The 23104-nt window shown below is 45.3% G+C and overlaps 1 protein-coding gene across 3 annotated transcripts in view; it reads right to left on the bottom strand.

Annotated features, from left to right (window-relative positions):
- Positions 1-286: 286 nt before the first annotated feature.
- PI4KA (phosphatidylinositol 4-kinase alpha) overlaps positions 287-23104 on the bottom strand; it is a 59706-nt gene continuing 36888 nt past the window's right edge. For 2 of the 3 annotated variants that reach the window (XM_083373218.1, XM_083373219.1), the window contains exons 30-55: positions 22456-22548; positions 21564-21720; positions 20914-21041; positions 20658-20816; positions 19787-19938; positions 19283-19390; positions 18677-18804; positions 17704-17823; positions 17289-17368; positions 16367-16560; positions 15761-15851; positions 14254-14421; positions 12233-12286; positions 11421-11541; positions 10980-11109; positions 10447-10517; positions 9574-9646; positions 9390-9460; positions 8252-8361; positions 7295-7399; positions 5714-5839; positions 4484-4604; positions 3620-3779; positions 3252-3341; positions 2800-2883; positions 287-1593 (exon numbers count right to left, since the gene is read on the bottom strand). In XM_083373218.1, the coding sequence (XP_083229344.1) occupies positions 1542-1593; positions 2800-2883; positions 3252-3341; positions 3620-3779; positions 4484-4604; positions 5714-5839; positions 7295-7399; positions 8252-8361; positions 9390-9460; positions 9574-9646; positions 10447-10517; positions 10980-11109; positions 11421-11541; positions 12233-12286; positions 14254-14421; positions 15761-15851; positions 16367-16560; positions 17289-17368; positions 17704-17823; positions 18677-18804; positions 19283-19390; positions 19787-19938; positions 20658-20816; positions 20914-21041; positions 21564-21720; positions 22456-22548 (2946 nt within the window). In that variant the 3' untranslated portion in view covers positions 287-1541. The other variant, XM_083373220.1, reaches the window with a different exon arrangement.

The following is a 23104-nucleotide window of genomic DNA, read 5'->3' as shown; positions in this document are numbered from 1 at the left end:
TGAGGACTCGGCTTTTGAGTAAAGGCTCAAGGGAGAAATGTATCTTGAAAGGGTTTTTCCATTTTGACTCTGAAAAGACCCTACAAGCTCTCTTCCACTGCCAAAATGCTCTTTGGGTGTGATGGACTTCCTCACTCCCTTTGCCGCTGAGCACCGCGAGATCTTGGCGCCAGATTTTCTTCGTACAGAAGGTCAAGCTTGACCCTCAAAGGCCAAGACGGAGCTTAAGTTCCCCACGTGGGTGGAGCTACCAAAAATAGCGCTTCTTTTCATCAAAAAACAACCCTTGATTGAATCCAATTTAATCAACATAATGATCTGCTGGACATTTTAAATTCCACTAATTGTACTGTAATTTTGTTAAGGCCATCGCAGGTCCCTCTGGGCCAAAACTGGCTGATGAATCTGATGGGAAGAGTTCTCCGTAATTTACCGCCGTTAGGGGAAACTTTTTTAGCCGCTCAATGAAGCATTGTATTTCTTGATAGGAATTCTCCTTCCGAGACAGCTTTTGCAAAAACCACACGGGCTATTGGCTCTGCCTGCAACCTGCCATTTTGCATCTAGCTCCTCCCATGTGCCCCTATTTTACATAAATTACTGTTTAATAAATGATAGCATTGAGGTTAAGCTGGGTGCGGGGAAAAAAGGAGATCCTTCCATCTGCCTACTTTTGGGAAATAAGCAGAATAAAATTGAATGTCTGATTAAAACCTCTGACGTAATCTCCTTTATAGAATTTATTGGTGAGAATTAGGACTTGGAAACACCTATAAATGATCCTTTCCGTTACCTCTGGCAGCGTCTTCAGGCACTGATTGGAATTTTCCTGGAGGTTAATGAGGGTGATTGGTTTTAAGACTTTTTTTAAAAAAAAACTGGTGCAGAAAATATCCTAAGACCTTTATTCTGTTTTTTTTGTTTTGTTTTAAAGATTAAATATAATCTCTCCTCAGTAGAGCATCTCTCTTTAAAACCGCACAAAGAGGGGTGGGCGGGATACATTCTTCCTAAAAGTAAGAAATACTGACCAAGGACAAAGGAGGTTTACAGTGCAAAATAGAAGCTATTCACACCCACCAGTGCAAAATGATTATCCTTACAATTTCTACAGCATAGGCCAGAGCAATCTTTCTTCAACCACTTTCTGAACTATAATTCTAGAGTGCCCCAGATTCTCTAGAACATCCGTGTTAAAGACTTGCCTGGAGACAAGGGTGCCCTATCTTTGCTTGACATCTGTCAAAAGGTTTCCAATTTGCCCATTCTTCAGAAGCGCAAACAGGATTTTTGGAGTCTACGACTGCGGCTAATTTTTAGATCACGGATACACCCGGGAAGATCCCAGCAAAGACAAAAGGCAGGAGCTAAGGGGGTTGGCTGATTGTTGCCATGTCTGCTACCACATGGACACCCAGGTTGACATGCAAACGTGCGCGCGCACAAACACACACACACACAGGGCTGCTTCGAGGGCAGGAGACGGCGATCTCAGAAATTCACATTTTCAGGCTGGGAGACCGTGGTGTTTCTCCCCCGTTTTAGTACGGGATATCGTTTTGGTAGTACTGGATCATATCGTAGGTCTTGCTCCTAAAAAGAAGAAGAAGAAGGAAAGAAAGAAAGAAAGAAAGAAAGAAAGAAAGAAAGAAAGAAAGAAAGAAAGAAAGAAAGAAAGAAAGAAAGAAAGGCAGGCAAAAAATTAGGCTTTTTCAGAGATGTATCTCTTGGGATGTAATTCATTTTCTTCAGGGATGCGAGAAACAGACAAGCTTTGCGGTCAGGTGCTATTCTGGATGAAGGTTTCCTGTGGCAATGAGTCATGGATTGATTAGAAATATACTGTAGGAGACAAGCAGGCATGAGCCCGAGGGAGGGGGTCAAGCATGTTATCGGTCTTGAATCCCTTCGCTCTCACAAGAGATTGAACTCCTGCCCACCTTGACTTCCGTTGACTCTTCCCTACCGCCGGTTTGCCTTGACCAGGGGTAGGCAATCTTGGCTCTTTTTATGACTCGTGGACTTCAACTCCCAGAATTCCTGAGCTGGCATGGCTCAGCATGGAAACCTCTCCCTTTCCCCTCAGCATGGCTGACTCAGGAATTCTGGGAGTTGAAGTCCACGAGTCATAAAAGAGCCAAGGTTGCCTACCCCTGGCCTTGACCATGAATAGCTCAAATTCTTGAAGAGAGCTACCTTGCTTCCTGCTCTCTTGCACCGGACATAAAAGGTAGCCCACTTCTTTCATTGCCCTCGTAGGTTCAAACGGTCATTCAGCGAACGGCTGCGTTTGTTTAGTGACCATTCAAACTTACAACGGCACTGAGGAAAAGAATCCCCTTTTCATACTTAACAACCGTTGTGGCATCCCCAGGGTCATGTATCAAAATTCAGACACTAGGCAACTGACTCGCATTTATCACGGTTGCAGCGTCCCGAGAGGGGGGGCGGGTCAGGTGATCCCCCTTTTGCGACCTTCCGACGAGCCAAGTTGACGGGGGAGTCAGATTCACTTTAAAAAAAAAACCTAAAAGGGGGCAAAAGTCAGCTAACAACTGTCTCGCTTCACGACGGAAATTTTGGCCTCGACTGCGGCCGTAAGCGGAGGGCTACCTATACTCGCAGATTGAGGTGGTCCCCATGGGGTAAACTGGACGGGCCTCAGATCTAGCTGATCTAAAAACCTACTTGTTGTAGACCTCCCTTTGGGAGGATCTTGTAGGTCTGAAGGTACAATTCTCCCTGCCTCTCCTTGGTTGCTGTGCCATTGACGGGACAGTCGAGGAGAAGCAGGCTTACCTGTTGCTGAGGAAGCAATTCTGAATGATCTTCATGATGAAGTTTGCAGCTTCTCGCTCCGTCATGTTGGGGCTGAACCTGTTCCTGTTTGAGAAAACAGGAGGAGGAGGAGGAGGAGGAGGAGGAGGAGGAGGAGGAGGAGGAGACTGAGATCAAAAGACTGTTCGGCGGAAGTCCTGACTCTGCCACATTTCCCCACAAGCCTGTGGGCAACTTTGGTGGCTGATGTTTTTGCAAAGGCTCTTCAGTCGGCGGGGCATAATCTGAGAATCTAGGGCTGCGAAGCCCTCCCTGTTCTCACCAAGTTCTAATGGTTAACGCCATTATACGAGTGTTTCTCAACCTTAGCCACTTTAAGAGGTCTGGACGTCAACTCCCAGAATTCCCTTGCTTAGCTTAAAGAAGGTCCACGCCTCGTTTCTGCTCTTGGCCAATCGGTGCAGCCCACTTACTTCAAGAGTTTGATGGTCTGTCCCCGAAAACAGGGCAATCCTGTGTCCAACATCAGAGTAACCAAAGACACGACCGCATCCATGTAAGGCCTGAAAGGAGAGAAAGAGAAGGGAAGGCTTAGTGGGGCCTCATCCATCGGCAGGAGGTTTACATATTTAGGATAGGATGAGACCGTTGCACATGGGGCAAAACTTCCTTTACAACTGCCTTACTTAGCAATGGAAATTTGGGGCTCGTGGATTTCGTAAGCCGGGAACCACCTGTGTGCGTTTTCTTCCCTCTGCCTAAATTGCTCTCTTGCAAGAGAGTTTGGGGGGGAAAAAGGGGGCTCAAGGCAAAGGAACCCAAGCAGAAGAAGCCTCCTCACCTGACTGCCAGGTAGCCCCTGACACACATCTCCATGAACCACCTGAAGGGCGTGGCTTCCATCTTGCCACCCATGATCATGACCATCTCATCCGTCAGCTTGATGTCCGGCTCCCAACCCAGGTTTCCGCCGGGAGAACTTTCGAACATGAATCCAAAATCTGCCAAGGAGGAGGAGCTGTTTTTAATCTAGATCTCTGAAATCCGATCACCGCTACTTGAAAGATAAAGGTCACTCTTTTGAGGAGAGCAAAGTCCACATTCTGGACGGAAACCCCTGGTTTGAAAGAGGGGTCAGAGGCCATCTGGATGAAAACTGGACAGCCCACCCTCAACGGAGGGGAAGGGGTACGACACCACCTCTCTCCTGGGTACCCCACAATCCTTTCAGCGGTCCCAAGGAGGCTCCACAACCAATTGCACCCTGATTCGGGTGACCCCGAGGGCGGAGGTAAACCTCCAAGTGGCCTCAAACAACTCTCAGAAAGAGTACTAATGACCAGACGACTGCAAAGGATATAAATCCTTTCATTCCCCACCATTTAGTCAGAACTGAAGAAGCTTCTTGGATGAGAAGTGAAACTTTTCGAGGAAAAACACAAAGCAAAGTCCTTTAAAAAAAGCACTCTTTGGGCGCAACCATGAGTGAGAACTCCACAGACAATCAAAGAGCGACTTGGAGGAGCTGGCCCAAAAGGCAGAGCCTTTAGAACTGGACCACGGTTCTGTTGTCCCAGGAGGTGGTCCATCCCAAGTGCAAACAAGCTTCTGCCCATTGAAGGACAACGTCCTTCTGGAGAAGACATGCTTCCTCCAGATAAAAGGGTGATCCCACAAAACAAAAGCTCCCAAAGGATAAACTAACCAATATGAATGAGATGTCCATGTTTGTCCAGCATGATGTTGCCATTGTGTCTGTCTTTAATTTGCAAGAGGAACAGCAGAAGACTATAAGCAGCCATACTGCGGATAAAGTTGTAGCGGGCCTGCAAGAGTGAGATGACATTGGCAATATTGAGAAGGAAGAGTTAGGGTTTGCGTCATGGGCCCACAGGAGGCCAAAGTTGAACATCTACAACAGGAGCATTTTCATAGGGGTGGGGGCGGACTGAAGACCAACGACTACTTTTCAGGAGAGGAATAAAGGAATCTAATTGCCTCACTTGGTAGACTTATTTGAGTTGACTTTATTCCTAAAAATACACAATTTTTGTGCTTGGCATCACTAGATTATTCACTGTTAAGGAATGCTCAACCTGCTCATTATTGTACAGCAAATGAAGGCGAGGATGGCCTTTTTTCTAGTTCTTCATTTAGGGGCTTGTCAATAAAAGCTTTCCTCCAATTCTCTTCGGAGTCAAATCAAGGGACCATTAGAGAGAGTTTGGAAACACACACACACACTGAAAGACAATCCCCACTCCCTTCTAGCATTGAGGATGTTACCTAGATGGGTCATGGATTGCCTGCAAGAAAACAACCAAGCTCAGAGAGTCCTAAGAATCTCACAGTTCTCCTTCCCCCTTTTCCTCTTCTCTTTCTCCGGCCCTCCTCCTTCTCCTCCCCTTCTCTTTTTCTCCATGATCCCCCCTCCCTTCTAGCACAGATGATGTTACCTAGTAAGGTCATGAAACGTCTGCAAGAAAGCCACCAAGCTCAGAGAGCACCAAAGGTAAAGGTAAAGGTTCCCCCGCACATGCGTGCTAGTCGTTTCCGACTCTAGGGGCCGGTGCTCGTCACCGTTTCAAAGCCGAAGAGCCAGCGCTTGTCCGAGGACGTCTCTGTGGTCATGTGGCCAGCATGACTAGATGCCAAAGGTGCACAGAACACTGTTACCTTCCCACCGGAATGGTCCCTATTTTTCTACTTGCATTTTTACATGCTTTCGAACTGCTAGGTTGGCAGAAGCTGGGACGAGTAACAGGCGCTCACTCTGTTATGCAGCACTCGGGATTCGACCCGCCAAACTGCCGACCATCTGATAGACAAGCTCAGCATCCTAACCCACTGAGCCACCGCGTCCCTGAGCACCAAGGACCCCACAGTTAAACCCTGAGCTCTATTCTCTTCGATCGGTAAGAGTCACGCAAACTACCTTCTGGAAGGCCAGGGTTGATTCATCTCCGTACTGCCTGGTAAAGTAATCGTACATCCCAAAGTCGGTCTGCCTGCCCAGCTGATCTCGGGAAGTACAATCCGGAATGCATTCGATGACTCCACACTAAGAGAAAGAAGGGAAATGAAAGAACAGGAGAACTCAGGCACAAAAACACCTGATTGGTCACACGTATGCTCAGCTGGAAATGCAAAATACACTGGAAGTTTTGCAAGAGACGGAACCACCCTTTTACTGGGACGGGATGACTCCTGTCTTGAGCGGGGGGGAGGGGGGGGGTTGGACTAGAAGACCTCCAGCCCCATGATTCTACATCTCATTTTTATCATAGAGCTTTTTTGGGGAAAACAAACGGAAGAGCGATGGAGAAATAGGAATGGCTGAGGAATGACAGAACAGGCCTTGTAGGGCCCAAACTGCCTTCCTTTTCTGACACGACTTCCCTGTGAAGTCAGGTCAGAGTCCCAAAATGGTTTTGTTCTGAGACACTTTCAAGGCTGCTGACTTAATAGCTTACTCTTGGGAAAGCGGGCGTATCTTCCTCCTCTCTTGCAACTATCAAAAAATGATTTAACGTTTCATCCACCATTGAGTTAACATTAAAAAAAAGGACTACATAGCACATCAAAGTACTGGCAATGGGAGAACAGCTTCGGTCTCAAACTGCTTAATAAGATGATCTGCACTGCATTATTACAGTATGTGTGTGTGTGTGTGTGTGTGTGTGTGTGTGTCCGTGCACGCGCTCATGTATATATGGAAATAATAGACAGACTAAGCAAATTTAACTTCTAGGCAACGTGGACCCTGGGTATGTATAACCAACCCTGTAAATATAATATTTCAAGTGCAAACACTTTTAAAAAGTTTATAAAAGCATAGACGCCGAAAGGACGTTAGTTGGAAAATTCATCGACAATTGAAAAACGGCAAGAAACTCACAAAAGAGAAAACGCCTGTAGTCCTCAACTTACAACAGTTCGTTTAGTGACCGTTCAAAGTTACAACACCACCGGAAAAAAGTGACGTAGGACCGTTTTTCACACTTACAACCTTGGCAGCATCCCCAAGTCCCGTGATCAAAATTCGGATGCTAGACAACTAGCTCATATTTAGGACGGTCGCAGCATCCTGGGGTCGCGCGATCCCCTTTGGCGACCTTCCGACAAGCAAAGACAGTGGGGGAAGCCAGATTCATTTAACAACCGTCTTGTTAACTGAATGTTTGCAGGGATTCCCTGAACAAATGTGGCAGGGAAGGTCGTAAAATGGGACAAAACTCTCTGGACAAATGTCTCCCTTCGCAAGATAAAATTCTGGCCTCGACTGTGGTGGAGGACTACCTGCAGGAGAGATTTAATTTTAGAGCAAGGTAGGTTTTTTAAAAAAGTACTTGCACTTTCAATATTCAATTTACGGTGTTGAGTGTACATGCTTGGGGTGTGTGTGTGTGTCCGTGCTGTTTAGAAATTAAATCTGCTTTATCCATTGGGCATCTCTGCACAAAACAAAACTGTACCGTGAGGGCTGCTAAAAGTCTCGCTCTTCTTAGGCACTCACCCCAGGAGCGGTAGCCACAACCCGGTAGGGAAAGACGTAGAGGTCAAGGCCCACCAGCTGAAATATGTTCTTGAAGAGATCGATGATCTGCAAGGCCAACATGTCCTGTCCAGCACCAAAAACACAAAACAAAACCCAGGATTGAAGGGTGTGTGTGTGTGTTTCAAATATTATGAGCAACAGTGATCGATGAAGGAGAATATTTGTAGCTCAGGGTTGATATGAGCGGTCCTTGGGTACTCCTTGAGCTGGCTGGTTTTCTTGCAGATGTTTCATGAGCCAAGCTAGGTAGCAGCAGCAGCAGCAGCAGCGACGACAGCAGGATTGATGATGTTACCTAGTTTGGGTCAAGAAACGTCTTCAAGAAAACAAGCAAGCCCTGAGAGCAACAAGGAATGCCCCCCCCCAGTCCTTCTCCTTCTCCTCACTCCCCCACCCCCAAAACCTTTCTAGCACAGATGATGTTACCTAGTTTGGGTAATGAAACATCTTCAAGAAAACAAGGAAGCTCAGAGAGTACCTAGGACCCCATAGTCCTTCCTTCCTTCCTTCCTCCCTCCCTTCCTTCCTTCCTTTCCTTTCCTTCCCTCCCTCCCTCCTCCTCTCCATAAATTCCACTCCCTTCTAGCCATGAGGAGGTTACCTAGTTTGGGTAATGAAACATCTGCAAGAAAACAAGGAAGCTCAGAGAACAGCCAGGACCCCATAGTCCTTTTCTTTTCCTTCCTTCCTTCCTTCCTTCCTTCCTTCCTTCCTTCCTTCCTTCCTTCCTTCCTCCCTCCCTCCCTCCCTCCCTCCCTCCTTTTCCATAAATTCCACTCCCTTCTAGCCCTGATGACGTCTGCAAGAAAACAAGCCAGCTCAAGGAGCTCCCAGGATCCCTCATCGCAACAAGGACTGCTGAAAATTGTCCGCATCCGCAGGTGACTCAAGAAGACAACCCAGACGCTTTCTTACCTGCCTGCAGTCATCGCCCACTTTAAAGATGGCGGCCTGCCAGCAAATCTTCTTACTCTCCCTCCCGTCTTCTCCGCATTCGTCTATGGAGTCTGAACGACAACGCAGGCCTAGAAGGGTGGGGTGGGGTGTTTGTGAAGAAGTGACGTTCCAAATGATAACACCTAAGAGATGTCCTTTAGGTGACTATAGCCAGCAGTTAATTCTCTGCCTTTTCTGTGATGTGGTCCCAAGTGTGGAACAGCTCAAGGGGTTTGAGGTTGGATGTCTCTATGTTAACATTGCCAAAGGGGCTTTAAATGTTTTGTAGAACTCTTTGGAGACTTTTCCCCTCCGTTTCCATTATGTTTTTTATGTTATAGGAACATTTCCAATAGAATAGAATAGAATAGAATAGAATAGAATAGAATAGAATAGAATAGAATAGAATAGAATAGAATAGAATAGAATAGAATAGAATAGAATAGAATAGAATAGAATAGAATAGAATAGAGAATTATGGGAATAGGATAGGATAGGATAGGATAGGATAGGATAGCATAGCATAGGATAGGATAAAGAAAATATGGAATAGAATAGAATATGTAATGTAATGTAATGTAATGTAATGTAATAGAATAGAATAGAATAGGCAATGCAATGCAATGCAGTAGAATAAGAATAAGAATAGACTAGACTAGACTAGACCAGAATAGAACAGGTAATGCAATGCAATGCAATGCAATGCAATGCAATAGAATAGAATAGAATAGAATAGAATAGAATAGAATAGAATAGAATAGCTGGAAATGACCTTGGAGGTCTTCTAGTCCAGCCCCCTGCTCAAGCAGAACCATACCATCTCAGTCAGGTGACAGTGTCATCAACACAAATCCATGAACATGGACTTAAGCACACTCCCAGAGACACTGGAGGACATGGGGGGGGGGGGCTGGCATGTTGTAGTTCATGGGGCCACTAAGAGTCAGACACAACTTAAGAGACTGAACGACGACAAAGTGCTGGAAGGGACCACAAGAACCACCCACAAGAGCCCATCCCCTCTTCACAGTTGAGGGCCAAAGTATTTGAGCTTCAGCCCAAGCCAAGCTCCTCAAATATTTTGGTTCACGTCATGAACGGGGTCCGCTGCACTAACCTTCTTTTTCAAGTTCACTCACTCCACACCTCTTCACCTTGAACTTGGCCAAGTAAGGGGCTTTGGCAGCGCTGGAAGGAAGCACAAACGCGTCAGGAGCCATTAACTGGTAATTCCTATTTTATTTTATTATTTTTTTCACTGAAGGAAAACCAAGCTGGAAAAGAGCGCCAGAAGGCCATACCTTTGCATCGGCGTTCCCGACTTGTAGTCAATATCCAAAACAATGGCTTCTGGATTGCTTGGTAAATAGCACCCTATTGGGAAGGGGAGAAGAGAATCCTTGGGGAAAAGTGGTTGAGCTAGCATAGGGGTCTTCCAAGTTGGCCCTTTGATGACTTGTGGACTTCAACTCCCAGAATTCGTCAGCTAAGCACACTGGCTAAGAAATTCTGGGAGTTGAAGTCCACACCTCTTAAACTGGCCGAGGTTGAGAAACAGCAGTTTAGCTCTTTCTGAGTTAGCATCATTTTCCTCTCACATTATGTCAGGGGTCTTCAAACTTGTGGACTTCAACTCCCAGAATTCCTCAGCCAGGCGACCTTCTGACAAGCAAAGTTGGAAGACCCCTGAGCTAGCAGGACGAGTCAGGGAAGACAGCAGAAAAGACTTTTCCTCTTTGCAAGGAGGCCTCAACTTACAACTGTTCATTTAGTGACGCTTCGAAGTTACAGCGGCGCTGGGAAAAATGACTTATGACCCCTTTTCACGCTTAACAACCTGTTGCAGCATCCCCCCATGGTCAGGTGGTCAAAATCTGGATGCTTGGCAACTAACTCCTATTTATGACGGGTTGCGTTGTCCGGTGTATGTTTGTGTTTGTGTGTGTGTGACGTGATCCCCTTTGGCGACCTTCTGACAAGCGAAGTCAACGGGGGAAGCTGAACTCCCTTAACAACCGTTGTTACTAACTGAACAACTGCGGTGGTTCTCTTAGCAACTGTGTGGCAAGACAGGTCGTAAAAACGGGGCAGAAGTCACTTAACAACTGTCCCCCTTAGCAAGATAAAATTGTGGTCCTCAAGTGGAGGATTACCTCTAATTGTTCATTTCTTACCAGGTTGCACTTTCACTTCAGATAAAGCGCTCAAGCAAGCCTTTTTTCGCTCTTCGCCTTTAGGGTAAGGCCTACAGGGGGCAAAAAAACCACAACACATTGGGGTATTTGAATTGTGAATTCTTGATCCGCAAGGCAACTTATAATAATAACAACAACAATAATGGAACTATGTCCCCAAACTTTGCAAAATACATCAAGAAATTCCTGCAATAACTCCAGCAAAGCTACAAAAAAACTGCGCTACTCAGAACGTCTTATATTTTAAGGAGGTACCTGGTTGATGCCTAGGATGCTGGCAGCAGCCCGTGTCAACCATCAGCGCCAGTCAATTTGAATGTTCAGTTGACTGAGTTTCATGTTTAACGAATAATAATAATAATAAAGTTGGAAGGGACCTTGGAGGTCATCTAGTCCAACCCCCTGCTCAGGCAGGAAACCTTATATACCCTGTAACTTGGGTTTGGTTTATAAGGCACATTTCACTGGAAGGGAAGAACAAGGCTTTTCTCTGACTCTGCCTTTGTACTCACTTGATGATGGCTGAAACGTTGGTGATTTTGTTGAAGAAATCAAATTCCCGTTGGTAAAACTCCTTTGCTGGGCCAGACAGCGAACCAGTTATTTCTTCAACCAACTGTTCCAGCAGTTCCCCAATGTCAGCTACGTGAAAGAACAAGCAGGAGAAGGAGGGTGAAGTTTGTGGGGTCCTTTGGTGCTCTCTTGAGCTTGGTGGTTTTTTTTGCAGACGCTTCATGACCCGAACTAGGTAACATCATCAGTGCTAGAAGGGAGGGGGGTTTGTGGGGGGGGGGAGGAGGAGGAGGACTGTGGGGTCCCTGGAAGCTCTCTGAGCTGGGTGGTTTTCTTGCAGATTTTATTAGCTAATAAGAAAGCAGGAATTTGGGGCAAAGTCCAGGGATAGCTGCTCAAGAAACCCATCGCCCAACGTCTCCAAGCAATGGTCCACTCACGGTCTTTCTGGTGTCCCTCTTCATCCAGGTAGATGTTTGTCTTCATATTCCAAATGAATTGGTGAGCCAGCAGCTGGGACTTGGAAGCTGCCCAGAGGATGTACTCCCTGACGTAGCCCATCTGTGAAAATACAACAGGGTGGGTCTTCTTCTAAGCACGGCTCTGACCAGGAACATGTTGAGACAGAGAAGCCTAGATGCCCTAATGCAGTGGTCCCCAACCCTATTTCCATGGACTCTCCATCCATCCATATTTTTTCTTTTATTCTTTTTCCTCTATCTATCTATCTAATCTATCTATCTAATCTATCTATCTATCTATCTATCTATCTATCTATCTATCTATCTATCTATCTATCATCTATCTATCTATCTCTTTTCATTTATGTCTTATCTCTCCATCTATCTATCTATCTATCTATCTATCTATCTATCTATCTATCTATCTATCTATCTATATCTTTTCATTTATATGTCTTATCTCTCCATCCATCCATCATCCATCCATCCATCCATCCATCCATCCATCCATCCATCCATCTCTTTTCATTTATATGTCTTATCTATCCATCCATCCATCCATCCATCCATCCATCCATCCATCCATCCATCCATCCAAATGGCATAACCTGAACATTTACTGCATGCCAAAGAACCCGAATGCAAGGATTGTATGGAAAGGGTCTAAAGTTCAATCCACAGCACCTTTCAGTGAAAAAGGACCGGGTGGCCCACAGATACTGGATCGCCCTAAACTCATCTGATTGAGGACATCCCTTAACCAAAGATTTGCCGTCTTTATCTGCCCTTACCTTGTCGTATCGAAGAGCCTGAACAATCTGCGGAATGTAAAACAGAATAGCATCCTGGGGGGTGGGGGGGGGGGTGGAGGGAGGGAGGGAGAAGAAGGAAAAAAGAAATTAGGATTTCTTTTTTTCTTTCCAAGCACCGACATTCTGCCTTCAAGAGCCTTTCCCTCCATCATTAACAGGCAAAGAGCTGTATTTATTTATTTTTTTGTATTATCATAAACGAAATGCAAAAAATGTAGAGGGATATTCAGTGTGCCTCCGAAAGTCACGAGGCTGTGAAACATCTACTGTTGTGATTATTGCTGCCCTTGTCATTGCTTGTATTTGCAGCTGGCAGAGTCAGCCAGATCTGTAGAATGGACTTGGCATTTATGCCCATCTATCAAGTCCTTGCCAGGGACCTGGGATGGACAGATGTGGAGGTTGCGTGGGGTTAAAGGTCTCGTCGCAGGACGTCAGCTGTCCCAGGTAAAGCTGCCTTTTGCAATTGACTGGTGGTGAATATGTCAATGTCAGTGGCAATACATTATGGTTCTTCGCACAACCAGATGTTTAGATTGGAGCTGGCATTTCTGTCCACCTATCACGTCGTTCTCAAGGACCTGGGATAGGCAGATGCGGTTGTTCGATGGTATTACAGGTACGGGCAATCCTCGACTTACGACAACTTGAGCCCCAAAGTTCTCTGGCTAAGTGAGACTTTTGTTAAGTGAATTTTACTCCCCTTTCCAGACTTTCCTTGCCAGAGTTACGTGGATCACTGCAGTTCTTAACTTAGTCACACGGTGGTGAAGTGAATCTGGCTTCCCCCGTGGACTTCGCTTGTCGGAAGGTCGCAAAAGGGGATCATGTGACACACACACACACACACACACCCCGGGATGCTGAAACCGTAATAAATACGGGTCAGTTGCCAAGTGTCTGAATTGTGATCACGTGGCCATGGGGATGCCACAAGCGTTGATAAGCGTGGGAAACGGTCGTTAGGTCACTTTTTTCAACAGTCACTAAATGAACAGTTGTAAGTTGAGGACTACCTGTATTGTCACAGGATGTAAGCTGTTCGAAGCTACTACTAGAACCCTCGGCCTTTCCCTAACAGGCTCTTTACTTACTTTTCCAGGAATTTCTTGTCTCTTCCAACTATCAGGCAAATGGTTCAATCCAAGACAGGGATAACTCAACCGTTCCTCCTCCGAGGAACTCTCGACTAAACTTTGGAGCAGAAAACGCCACGTAAGCTACACCCAACGGACTTTTAACCCTCTTGATGTGGGAAAGGGAAGCTGCGCCTGTCCTTTGCTACTACAGATAGCTCTTGATTTACGACCACAACTTTGGACCAGGATTTGATGCCCAATTTTGCGACCTTTACAGTGAACTGAATTGAACTGAATATTTTCTTTGACCAGGTGCGATTAATCAGAATGCAGCTGGAAGGGACCTTGGAGGTCATCTAGTCCAGCTCCCTGCTCAAGCAGGAGACCCCGGGTTAGACCATTTCAGACAAATGGCTGTCCAATCTTTTCTTGAAAACCTCCAGCGATGGAAAACTCACAACTTTTGGAGGCAAAGCTGTTCCACTGGTTAATTGTTCTCACTGTTAGGAAGTTTCTCCTTAATTCCAGGTTGCTTCTCTCTTTGGTCAGTTTCCATCCGTTGCTTCTTGTCTTGCCTTCCTTCAAGTGCTTTGGAGAACAGGTTGACCCCCCCGTCATCTTTGTGGCAGCCCCTCAAACAATGGAACATTACTGTCGTGTCACCCCTAGTCCTTCTTTTCTCTAAACTAGGCGTACACACAACTCCAGCAACCATTCCTTCATCTGTTTTAGCCTCCAGTCCACTAAATCATCCGTGTTGCTCTTCTCTGCCCTCTTTCCAGAGTCTCAACATCTTTTTTGACCTCGTGGAGACCAAAACTGAAGTTGGGAAAAATGCAGAGGGGTCCTTTAGGAGCCCAGGATCGACAGTACGTCAGCGCAAAGAGGTTCTAAGATCCTACCGGCAAACGTCTTACTTACCGGAGGGAAAGACCGGAGCACTTTCACCCCATACTGAGCCGTCAAAGGATGAGGAGGGTACATGCTGGAGAAATAGGACAGGCCCGTCGGTGGGTCGGTAGGGGTCCAGCACAGGATGTGGCTCAACTCCGGAGCATCAGCGTCAATGGTGTGCCAAGTAACAAGATACTGAAAAATAAGAGGGCATGGGGGAAACACACGCGCGCACACACGTGAACCCCGATGCTAGCAGCAGGATGAACCTCAAATACTGCTAAGCTTGTAAGCCGCCCTGAGTCTTCAGAGAAGGGAGGGATATAAATGGAATTAAAATAAAAATAAAATAAATAAATTGGCCAGACTGTGGAATAATAAACTGGAAAATCTAACTAGGAAATGAAGGAATTTTTCCCCCCCTACCTGCTTCTTGATCAGAACCAAGTCGAGACAAAAAAAATTGCCTCCCGCATCCATGAACCGCCAAAGTTCACATTTGGAGCTTGAGAATTTTTTTAATTTTTATTTTTTTGCGGTTTCGTGAGTTGCGGTTCGGATGCTTAGAAAGAACGGGTTATAGAAAGAAGAAAGTCGTGATGTGATCTTAAAGAGGGAAAGTTTGATTATTATTGTGTTTGCAATTCCTGAGAGAAGCCGCATTTTTTATATTTCTTTTTGTGTTTTTTCCCCCCCTCTCTTCCGTTATTTTCTCTCTCTCTTTTTTTCCTTTTCGGTTTCCTTCCACCCCCCCTTTCTCTTCTCTTTCACATTTACCCTAACTTTTTCTCGGAATGTACGTCTTATTATCTATGTAAAAATCTTTCAGTATACACTATTAAAAAAAAAGGGAAATATTTCCCACGGGGGCTAGGCTCCCACGCTGTATAAAGTCATAAAGTTTCTGGTTCATCCTGATATTCTCAACACAGCTAACCTCAGATGTTTTTGCATTGACAACAGATGGAAATGTAGCCATCTTTTTCCCTTTCGCTTTTACAGTTAGATGATGCTGGGAGGGGGGCGGGATCTGAATGAGAGTCCAGCTAGACATGACAACACTAAACCTAGCCTGAGAATCAAGGTTACTGAACCCAGAGCTGATAAAGAATTAGTGGGCTGGAAAGCTGGAGAGGAAGCCCGCGCTTCAAGCTAATTGGGGAATGTGATTTAGGACCGTTAATTGAAGGAGGGAATTGTGCTTTGATACTAGGTGCCCAGCGGAGGGGAATTCAGTTTTGGGCTTCGATTATGTAAGTGCCGATATTCTGCTACTCGAATAAAAGATTCTTTAAGGTGAACAATGCCTCGAGGTTCTTTTGAAGAGTTTCATCTGTCGGAACCATGACAGATATCTTGAAATCCTGGGGCAGGTTTAGTAGTAAGTCATGTATTCTGATTGACAAGCCGCAGCAATGAGTGGCTCCACCCACTGTGGTTAACTGAAGCCAAACCAAACCGATCATTTTATCTCTGGAAACAATTAGCTGAATCGATGTTCTGATCAACAGCTGGATCATCTGCAAATGCCTACCTTGATGGCTTCTGGCACATCGCTCACGGCTCCAGGGTCCAAGCGAACCAGACGGGTGACCTCCATCCCAATTGCTTCTGTGTTCTTAAATCTAGGAACCAACAGGGGACAAACTGGTAGTTCTCAACTTATGACCTGTGGGTTAATAGCTACAGGTAGTCCTCGACTTACAACTGTTCAATAAGTGACCATTCAAAGCCACAATGGCACTGAAAAAAGTGACCTTATGATCATCTTTCTCACTCGTGACTATTGCCGTATCCCTATGGTCATGTGATCAAGATTCAGGCGCTTGGCAACTGGCTCGGATTTACGACAGTTGTCGTGTCCCCAGGGGTCACACGATCCCCTTTTGCAACCTTCTGTCAAGCAAAGTCAATGGGGGAGCCAGATTCACTTAACGACCTTATTTCTAACTTAACAGCTGCAGTGATTTGCTTAAGAACTGTGGCAAAAAAAGTTCATAAAATGGGGAAAAGCTCACTTAGTAACTGTCTTGCTTAGCAACAGAGTTTTGGGGTTCTGCTGTGGCTATACTACCGCCGGAAGCTAAAGTTACTAATTTGCTAAAGTTACTATTTTTGTAACGAAGAGCCAGGGATTCACCTGGTGGGAAGCTGCACCGCAAGGTAAGGGGAGATGCTCCAGGCCAGGTTCACATTGTCCTTCCACTGCTTCTCACTCAGACTGATGTATTTGGACCGCCAGTTTGCAACACTGTTCTCTCCAGTCTGGTCCAGCTCCAGTTCCGGAGACGAAAGGGGATTATACCAAGTGATGAGGCGCTCAATCTCTGTAGCCTAAGAAAGAGAGAGAGGGTGGGAGGGGGAGGGAGAGGGAGAGGGAGAGGGAGAGGGAGAGGGAGAGGGAGAGGGAGAGGGAGAGAGAGAGAGAGAGAGAGAGAGAGAGAGAGAGAGAGAGAGAGAGAGAGAGAGAGAGAGAGAGAGAGAGGAGGGAAGGAAGGAAGGACAAAAGAAAGAGAGAGAGAGAGAAAGGATGGAAGGAATAAATTACATCAAGTAATACATTGTCATTTAACAGTCTCCCCTTCCTCAAGTTACAACCACAACTGAACCTCAAATTTATGTTGCTAAGTGAGTTTTGCCCCATTTTAACAACTTTTCCTGTCTTGTCCCAATTGTTAAGTGAAACCATTGCATTTCTTAAATTAGTAAAGTGGTTGCTAAGTTGATCCGGCTTCCCCCTTTAACTTCACTGCTTAGAAGGTCGCAAAAAGTGAGGGGGGGAAGAGAGAGGGAATCACACGACCCTGGGAAACTGCAACCGTCATAAATGCGAGTCAGTTGCCAATCATCTTGAATTTCGATCCGGTGACCCCGGGGAGGCAGCAATGGTCGTTGTGTGTGAAAAAGGGACTGAAGCCCCTTTTCTTCAGCGCCACTGTCACTTAGAACGGTCAGTAAATGGACTGTTGTAAGACGAGGACTACCTGTATGTAGCTGTAAAATCAAGGCTTTGCGAATTACAAGCAACTGGGTCTGGCCTTGGCTTAGGAGAAGAGACTTACCAGAAGTGAAAGCAGCAGAGTTCTCCTTTTCATGTAGTATTTGTGGAGCTGAGTGCCCCGATTGGTCTTCTTAGACATTCCTTCGAAAGACAACACAGAACGCATGTTTATTTATTGGTTAAATGGATTTGAGGGTTTACCTCCCCGTGGGTCAACTCCAGGCGGCTTGCAAGAATACACTATTAACCTGGTGAACCCTCAAGCTTCCTCCTCCCGTTATGTATTCAAGGTGGGCAGTGATGAATATTTACATGTTGCTTACAGGTAAGGGTGTAGGTCTGTACCTATGTTGCATATAGTATGTTTCAATGGGTGTTATGGATGTGGACACCTGGAGAGCAAGCAACTAAATTTAGCTGTGAGGATTAAACGGGTGGGGGAGTTTAGCGGTACATAAGGCAAAGCCAAGACACACCTGATTTTTTGGAGATGGTCGACATGCCACTAGACAAAGGATAGGTGTTGATCCATCCCTGGGTGGCTTGCTGTCGGGAGCCCACGGTGACGTCAAGATTGCTCCGGGTGTCTTGGTTATCTAAAGGTAAAGAAAACATCCCTTTGGCATCAACGCCAGGCAATCAAAGAAGAAGAATGAACAGCTAGAGAGAGAGATGAATGTGACAAAATTTTGTTTTAACGTATGCTGATTAGTGTACATTTAAAGTGACAATAAAGATTCTATTCTATTCTATTCTATTCTATTCTATTCTATTCTATTCTATTCTATTCTATTCTATTCTATTCTATTCTACTCTATTCCATTCCATTCCATTCCATTCCATTCCACATTTTCTATTCTATTCTATTCTATTCTATTCTATTCTATTCTATTCTATTCTATTCTATTCTATTCTATTCTATTCTATTCTATTCTATTCGACTCTATTCCATTCCATTCCATTCCACATTTTCTATTCTATTCTATTCTATTCTATTCTATTCTATTCTATTCTATTCTATTCTATTCTATTCTATTCTATTCTATTATTCTATTCTATTCTATTCTATTCCTTATTCTATTGTATTCTATTGTATTCTATTGTATTCTATTGTATTCTATTGTATTCTATTCTATTGTATTCTATTCTATTGTATTCTATTCTATTCTATTCTATTCTATTCTATTTCTATTCTATTTCTATTCCATTCCATTCTATTCTAAATTCCATTCTGCTCTTATTCCATTCCATTCCATTCTATATGGAGAGCTCTTGCCTATAAAGTCAGCAAGAGTCGGGCACGACTGAATGTTTAAAACAACTAGGGTCAAACAAATTCAGAAGGGCTTGGACTTAGGCCATTTGTGGGAATGTAACAACTCCAGGCTGATGACTCGCTTAACTCCGCTCACCTGGCTCTTCTCCTACCAGAACCTATGAAACACATACCTGGAGGCACAAGCTGGCTGGCAGTTAAATATTTCTTGTCGGAGAACATTGCTGTCCAAAATTTGATGAGGATGATGATGTCCTCACGCAGCCTCTTCTCTCCTTGGGTTGGACACTTGGGGGCAGAGCTTCAATGGAGGGCAAAAACATTTATGATAGGACCAACATTTTGGCAAGAAAACATGTCATCGTCTCTTGGGTGTCCTGTGAACCAGCTTTGGGACTCCCCTGCTTCTTCCTCACCTGATCTCTGATGTAACCAGAAGATTTTATGTCTTTGTAATCAAGGGCGCTATTACTATTTGGGATGCCCTTTTATCCTTTCATGATTCTGTGTAGGTTCTCTGCATTTTTGTTAGGTTCTGTTGCTTTGTTTAATTCTTGCAATCTGCCAAACTCATCTTGGTTGAATTGGATGGCCATACAAATAGAACTTCCAGCAAGAGTTGCAAATCTTCTAAGGGGGGGGGAGGAGGAGGAGGAGGAGGAGGAGGAGGAGGAGGAGGAGAAGAAGAAGAAGAAGAAGAAGAAGAAGAAGAAGAAGAAGAAGAAGAAGAAGAAGAAGAAGAAGAAGAAGAAGAAGAAGAAGAAGAAGAAGGGCAATACCTGAAGTAATCAAAAGCCGTGGAATAGATCTTCTCTCTCAAGACATTGCGAATCGTTGCATTTGGGATGACATCAGCGTGAAGCAGAGACAGCCCCAGAGTTAAGAGCCTGAAAGAGTCCAAAAGAATTCCATCAGGATCTTTAGGCAGGAGGCTCAAAAGGGTTAAATAGGAAGGAAGACAGGTGTACAATATAAAGTGAAAATGGCAGAATGACAAGTGATGTTGCATCCTGAGCTCCCCCCCCTTTTTTTTTTTGATGAGCAAAAGAACAAGGGCAGAACATCCAGAGCCTTCTTTTAATCTCCTTGGAAAAACAGTGAAGTCGCACAGTACGAATAAATATAGCAGATGTTGTATTTTCTTTAAAAAAATGAACAGGGGAAAATCAGTTCTGTGTGAACCTGGCAGGTAAGCTCAAAACGAAACTGTCTTTGGTCTTCTTCACGCCTGCTCCCGCCTCTTGAAAAAAAATAAACGAAGAAATCCTGAGCGTCTTGCTTACTTAAAACGGGGTCCGATGGCTGCCACGTGGCGATTCATGCTACCCTTTGATCCGCCAATATTCAAAGACAGGGACCTCTGGAGTAAGCTGGCAAAAATCTCCACTTGGTCAGAACTGCAGTACTTGGCGATTTCAAATCTCTGCCCCAAGAACTGTGGATAGGAAGCCATAAATTAGACAACTGTCTGTCGAACAAGCCAATGTTTGCCACAAGCTGATTTCCTGCAGGAGGGGGATCCTACACACACACACACACACACACACACACACGATGGTGGTGACCAACTCAAAAAGGGGATGAAAGTTTGTCTAAGCAGGTGGTATTTCTCAATAACTATTAATCTAGTTTCATCTAGTGGTTAAGGCGCCAGACTAGAAAGTAGGAGGCTGTGAGTTTTAGTCCTACCTTAGGTATGAAAGCTGGCTGGGTGACTTTGGGCCAATCCCCAGGAGACTGTGAGTTCTAGTGCCACTTTTGGCATGAAAGCCAGCTGGGTGTCTTTGGGCCAATCACCAGGAGAATGTGAGTTCTAGTGTCACTTTTGATATGAAAGCTGGCTGGCTGATTATGGGCCAATCACCAGGAGACGGTGAGCTCTAGTCCCGCCTTAGGCATGAAAGCCAACTGGGTGACTTTGGGCCAATCACCAGGAGACGGTGAGCTCTAGTCCCGCCTTAGGCATGAAAGCCAACTGGGTGACTTTGGGCCAATCACCAGGAGACGGTGAGTTTTAGTCCTCCCCCTTAGCCACAAAAGCCAGTTGGGTTGTTTTGGGCCAATCGCTTTCTCTCACCCTAACCCACCTCACAGGATTGTTCTGGGGCGGGGAAAGAGGGGGGAATAAATAAAATAAATAAATAAAATACTTGCTTCTATCCAGATGTAATGCGGGGTGACCTCTGGCGGACACGGCTTGGGTTGGCTTTCTTCGGAGGCAGCTAAAGGATCGGCTTCTTTCTGCTCGGTGGAGAACAGGCCAAATTTCTGCTCCACGGTCATTTGCCAAGCCCCAGCCATCTCTCTCATGAACTAGGAGAAGCAAAATCACTGCAGCAGCTGTCTTGAAGCTTGTTAAAAAAAAATAACACTTGGTTCTAGGGGTTAAAGTGCCGTGCTTATAACTTACGGGGACTTCTATGCCGTTCTTCGCAGCCAGCAGCCATTCCCAGCAAGCCAGGGCAGTCTGCATGACCATTTCGTTGAACATACGCAGAGGGCCCCAGCAAAGGTGATGTAAGAGCTGGGAATCGGTGTCTGAAAAATTTAAAAAAAAAACAACACACAAAAATCCAGTATTTTTCATGTATCTTTATTGTGCCGTAAATAAGTCTCAGCAAAACAAAGAACATGGAATTTAGCCGTCAAAGCCAGCTAAACTGGATGGCGTATTCTAAGTGTGGCCTTACCAAGGCGTTGTAAAGTGGTATTATAACCCTTCAGGTGATCTCGATTCACAGGCAGCCCAGCACTGGGTTGGCTTTTTTGGCAGCTGCAGCACATGGCTGGCTCGAATCTAAGGGATTGTCCACTAGGACTCCGAGATCCCTCTCACAGCCTTTGGGCATGAAAGCCAGGTAGGAGACCTCGGGCCATTCTCTCTATCGGTCACAGGGTTGTAGTTATGGAGAAAAATAGGTCGAAGAAGGTATGGTTAGCTATCTTTGTTGCCTTGAGTTACTTGTAAAAATTCCATTTAGCAATGGAAGCGTTGGGCTCCGTTGTAGTCGAAAGTCAAGGAACCCTCTGTATAAACCCATTAAGATTTTTCATTATTACCTTTGCTGCTTATCAGTAACGCGGTCATTTTAAACATGGCCTGAGTATAGTTTTCTGCTTGGCTGGCTTCCAGGGCATTGCTGAGTTGCTTGATCATGAGTTTATTCAGGTCCGAGGCTCGGCCTGTGGCGTGGCAGTAGTGGATCATCCCTGCAACCTGATTAGGAAAAAAACAAAAACAAAAAAACAGGGAAGTCACTGATTGATTGATTGATCGATATTCAACATTGATTATAACAGCCATGGTCATAGTCAACCAGATGTTCAGGCTGGAGTTGCAATTTTTATCTGCTGTTGAGTCCTTTCCGTAGGCAGATGTGGCTGTTTGATGGGGTTAGAGGTGTCCGCAGGTCAGCTTTGAAGCTGCCTTTTGCAATTGACTGATGGGGATTTTTTGTCAATGCCGACGGCCTTCAAAGGGGTGCTGCGGTTGTTGTGAGACTGCACCAGGTTAAATTAAATTAGGATACGAAGAATATATCAGGTCTGTTAGATCACACCACGACGGGCTGTTAAGCTGAGGGCATATTCCAGACCAGTATCGCTGACTATTTTTCAGAGAAATGGAGCGGCGCTTGAACGATTAGCTGGCCTAGACATTTGCTATCTGAATATAGATCTTTTGAACATTCGCATTTCACTGTGTTTTTAATTTAGGTGAAGGGCGAATATGTGTTCTAAGTCCGTGTCTGTTAGGCCACGCGCTAAATAAATAAATATCTCAGAACTATAAGCCAGATCTGAAAGACAGCAGCTAGAAAGCACTGTGCACGCTTTCTCCAATGGGTTTGCTTGCAGGTTTTGTGTACCCAAAGTGGGTCCCTTTAAAACACCCCCCCATGTGGCATGAAAACTGAGAAGGGTGGAACTCTTGACTAGCTCTGCTACTCACTTCTCCAGCGTAGCGATTGCGCAGGTTCAGGGACGCCATGAAATTGGAGTAATCTTTCTTCACGCAGGCGGGCCTTTCGGTTAACTGAGTGGCCTAGAAGCAACCACACATACACACACACACACACACCACGTCGTAATTTTAAGTTTTTGAGAATAGAGGGAGAACTTGGATGCTCGGGGAAAGCCGGCAACGGATGGGACTTGTTGTAACTAAACTAAATCCTGGTCCTTTATCCCCTCCCTTATCGCCAGAAAGAATGTGGCAGAGTGGCTAAGAAAATGACTGAACATTTGGAAGTTCAGGTTTTGCCTATTGGGCATCACTCTGTGGACTGCTCTCCGAGCTTGGTTGTTTTCTTGCAGATGTTTCATGACCGAACTAGGTTACATCATCAGGGCTACTGGGTATGGCTTTCTCCCACCAAGACGAAATTTGGTTGTTTTTCCTACCAAAACTCTTGGGTTTCCTCCCACCAAGGAGAGAAGCACAAACCCACCAACAGCGGCAGAGTAAGGCGCCATATAAAAACAGCAGGCAAACCCCACATTCTCTTGCACTGTTACCTAGTTGGGTCATGAAACGTCTGCAAGAAAACAACCAAGCTCAGAGAACACCCAGGACCCCACAGTCTTCCTCCTCCTCCTCC

Source organism: Vipera ursinii (assembly GCF_947247035.1).
Source record: "Vipera ursinii genome assembly, chromosome: 14".
Classification (NCBI taxonomy): domain Eukaryota; kingdom Metazoa; phylum Chordata; class Lepidosauria; order Squamata; family Viperidae; genus Vipera; species Vipera ursinii.
This window is presented reverse-complemented; position numbering and strand designations above follow the sequence as displayed.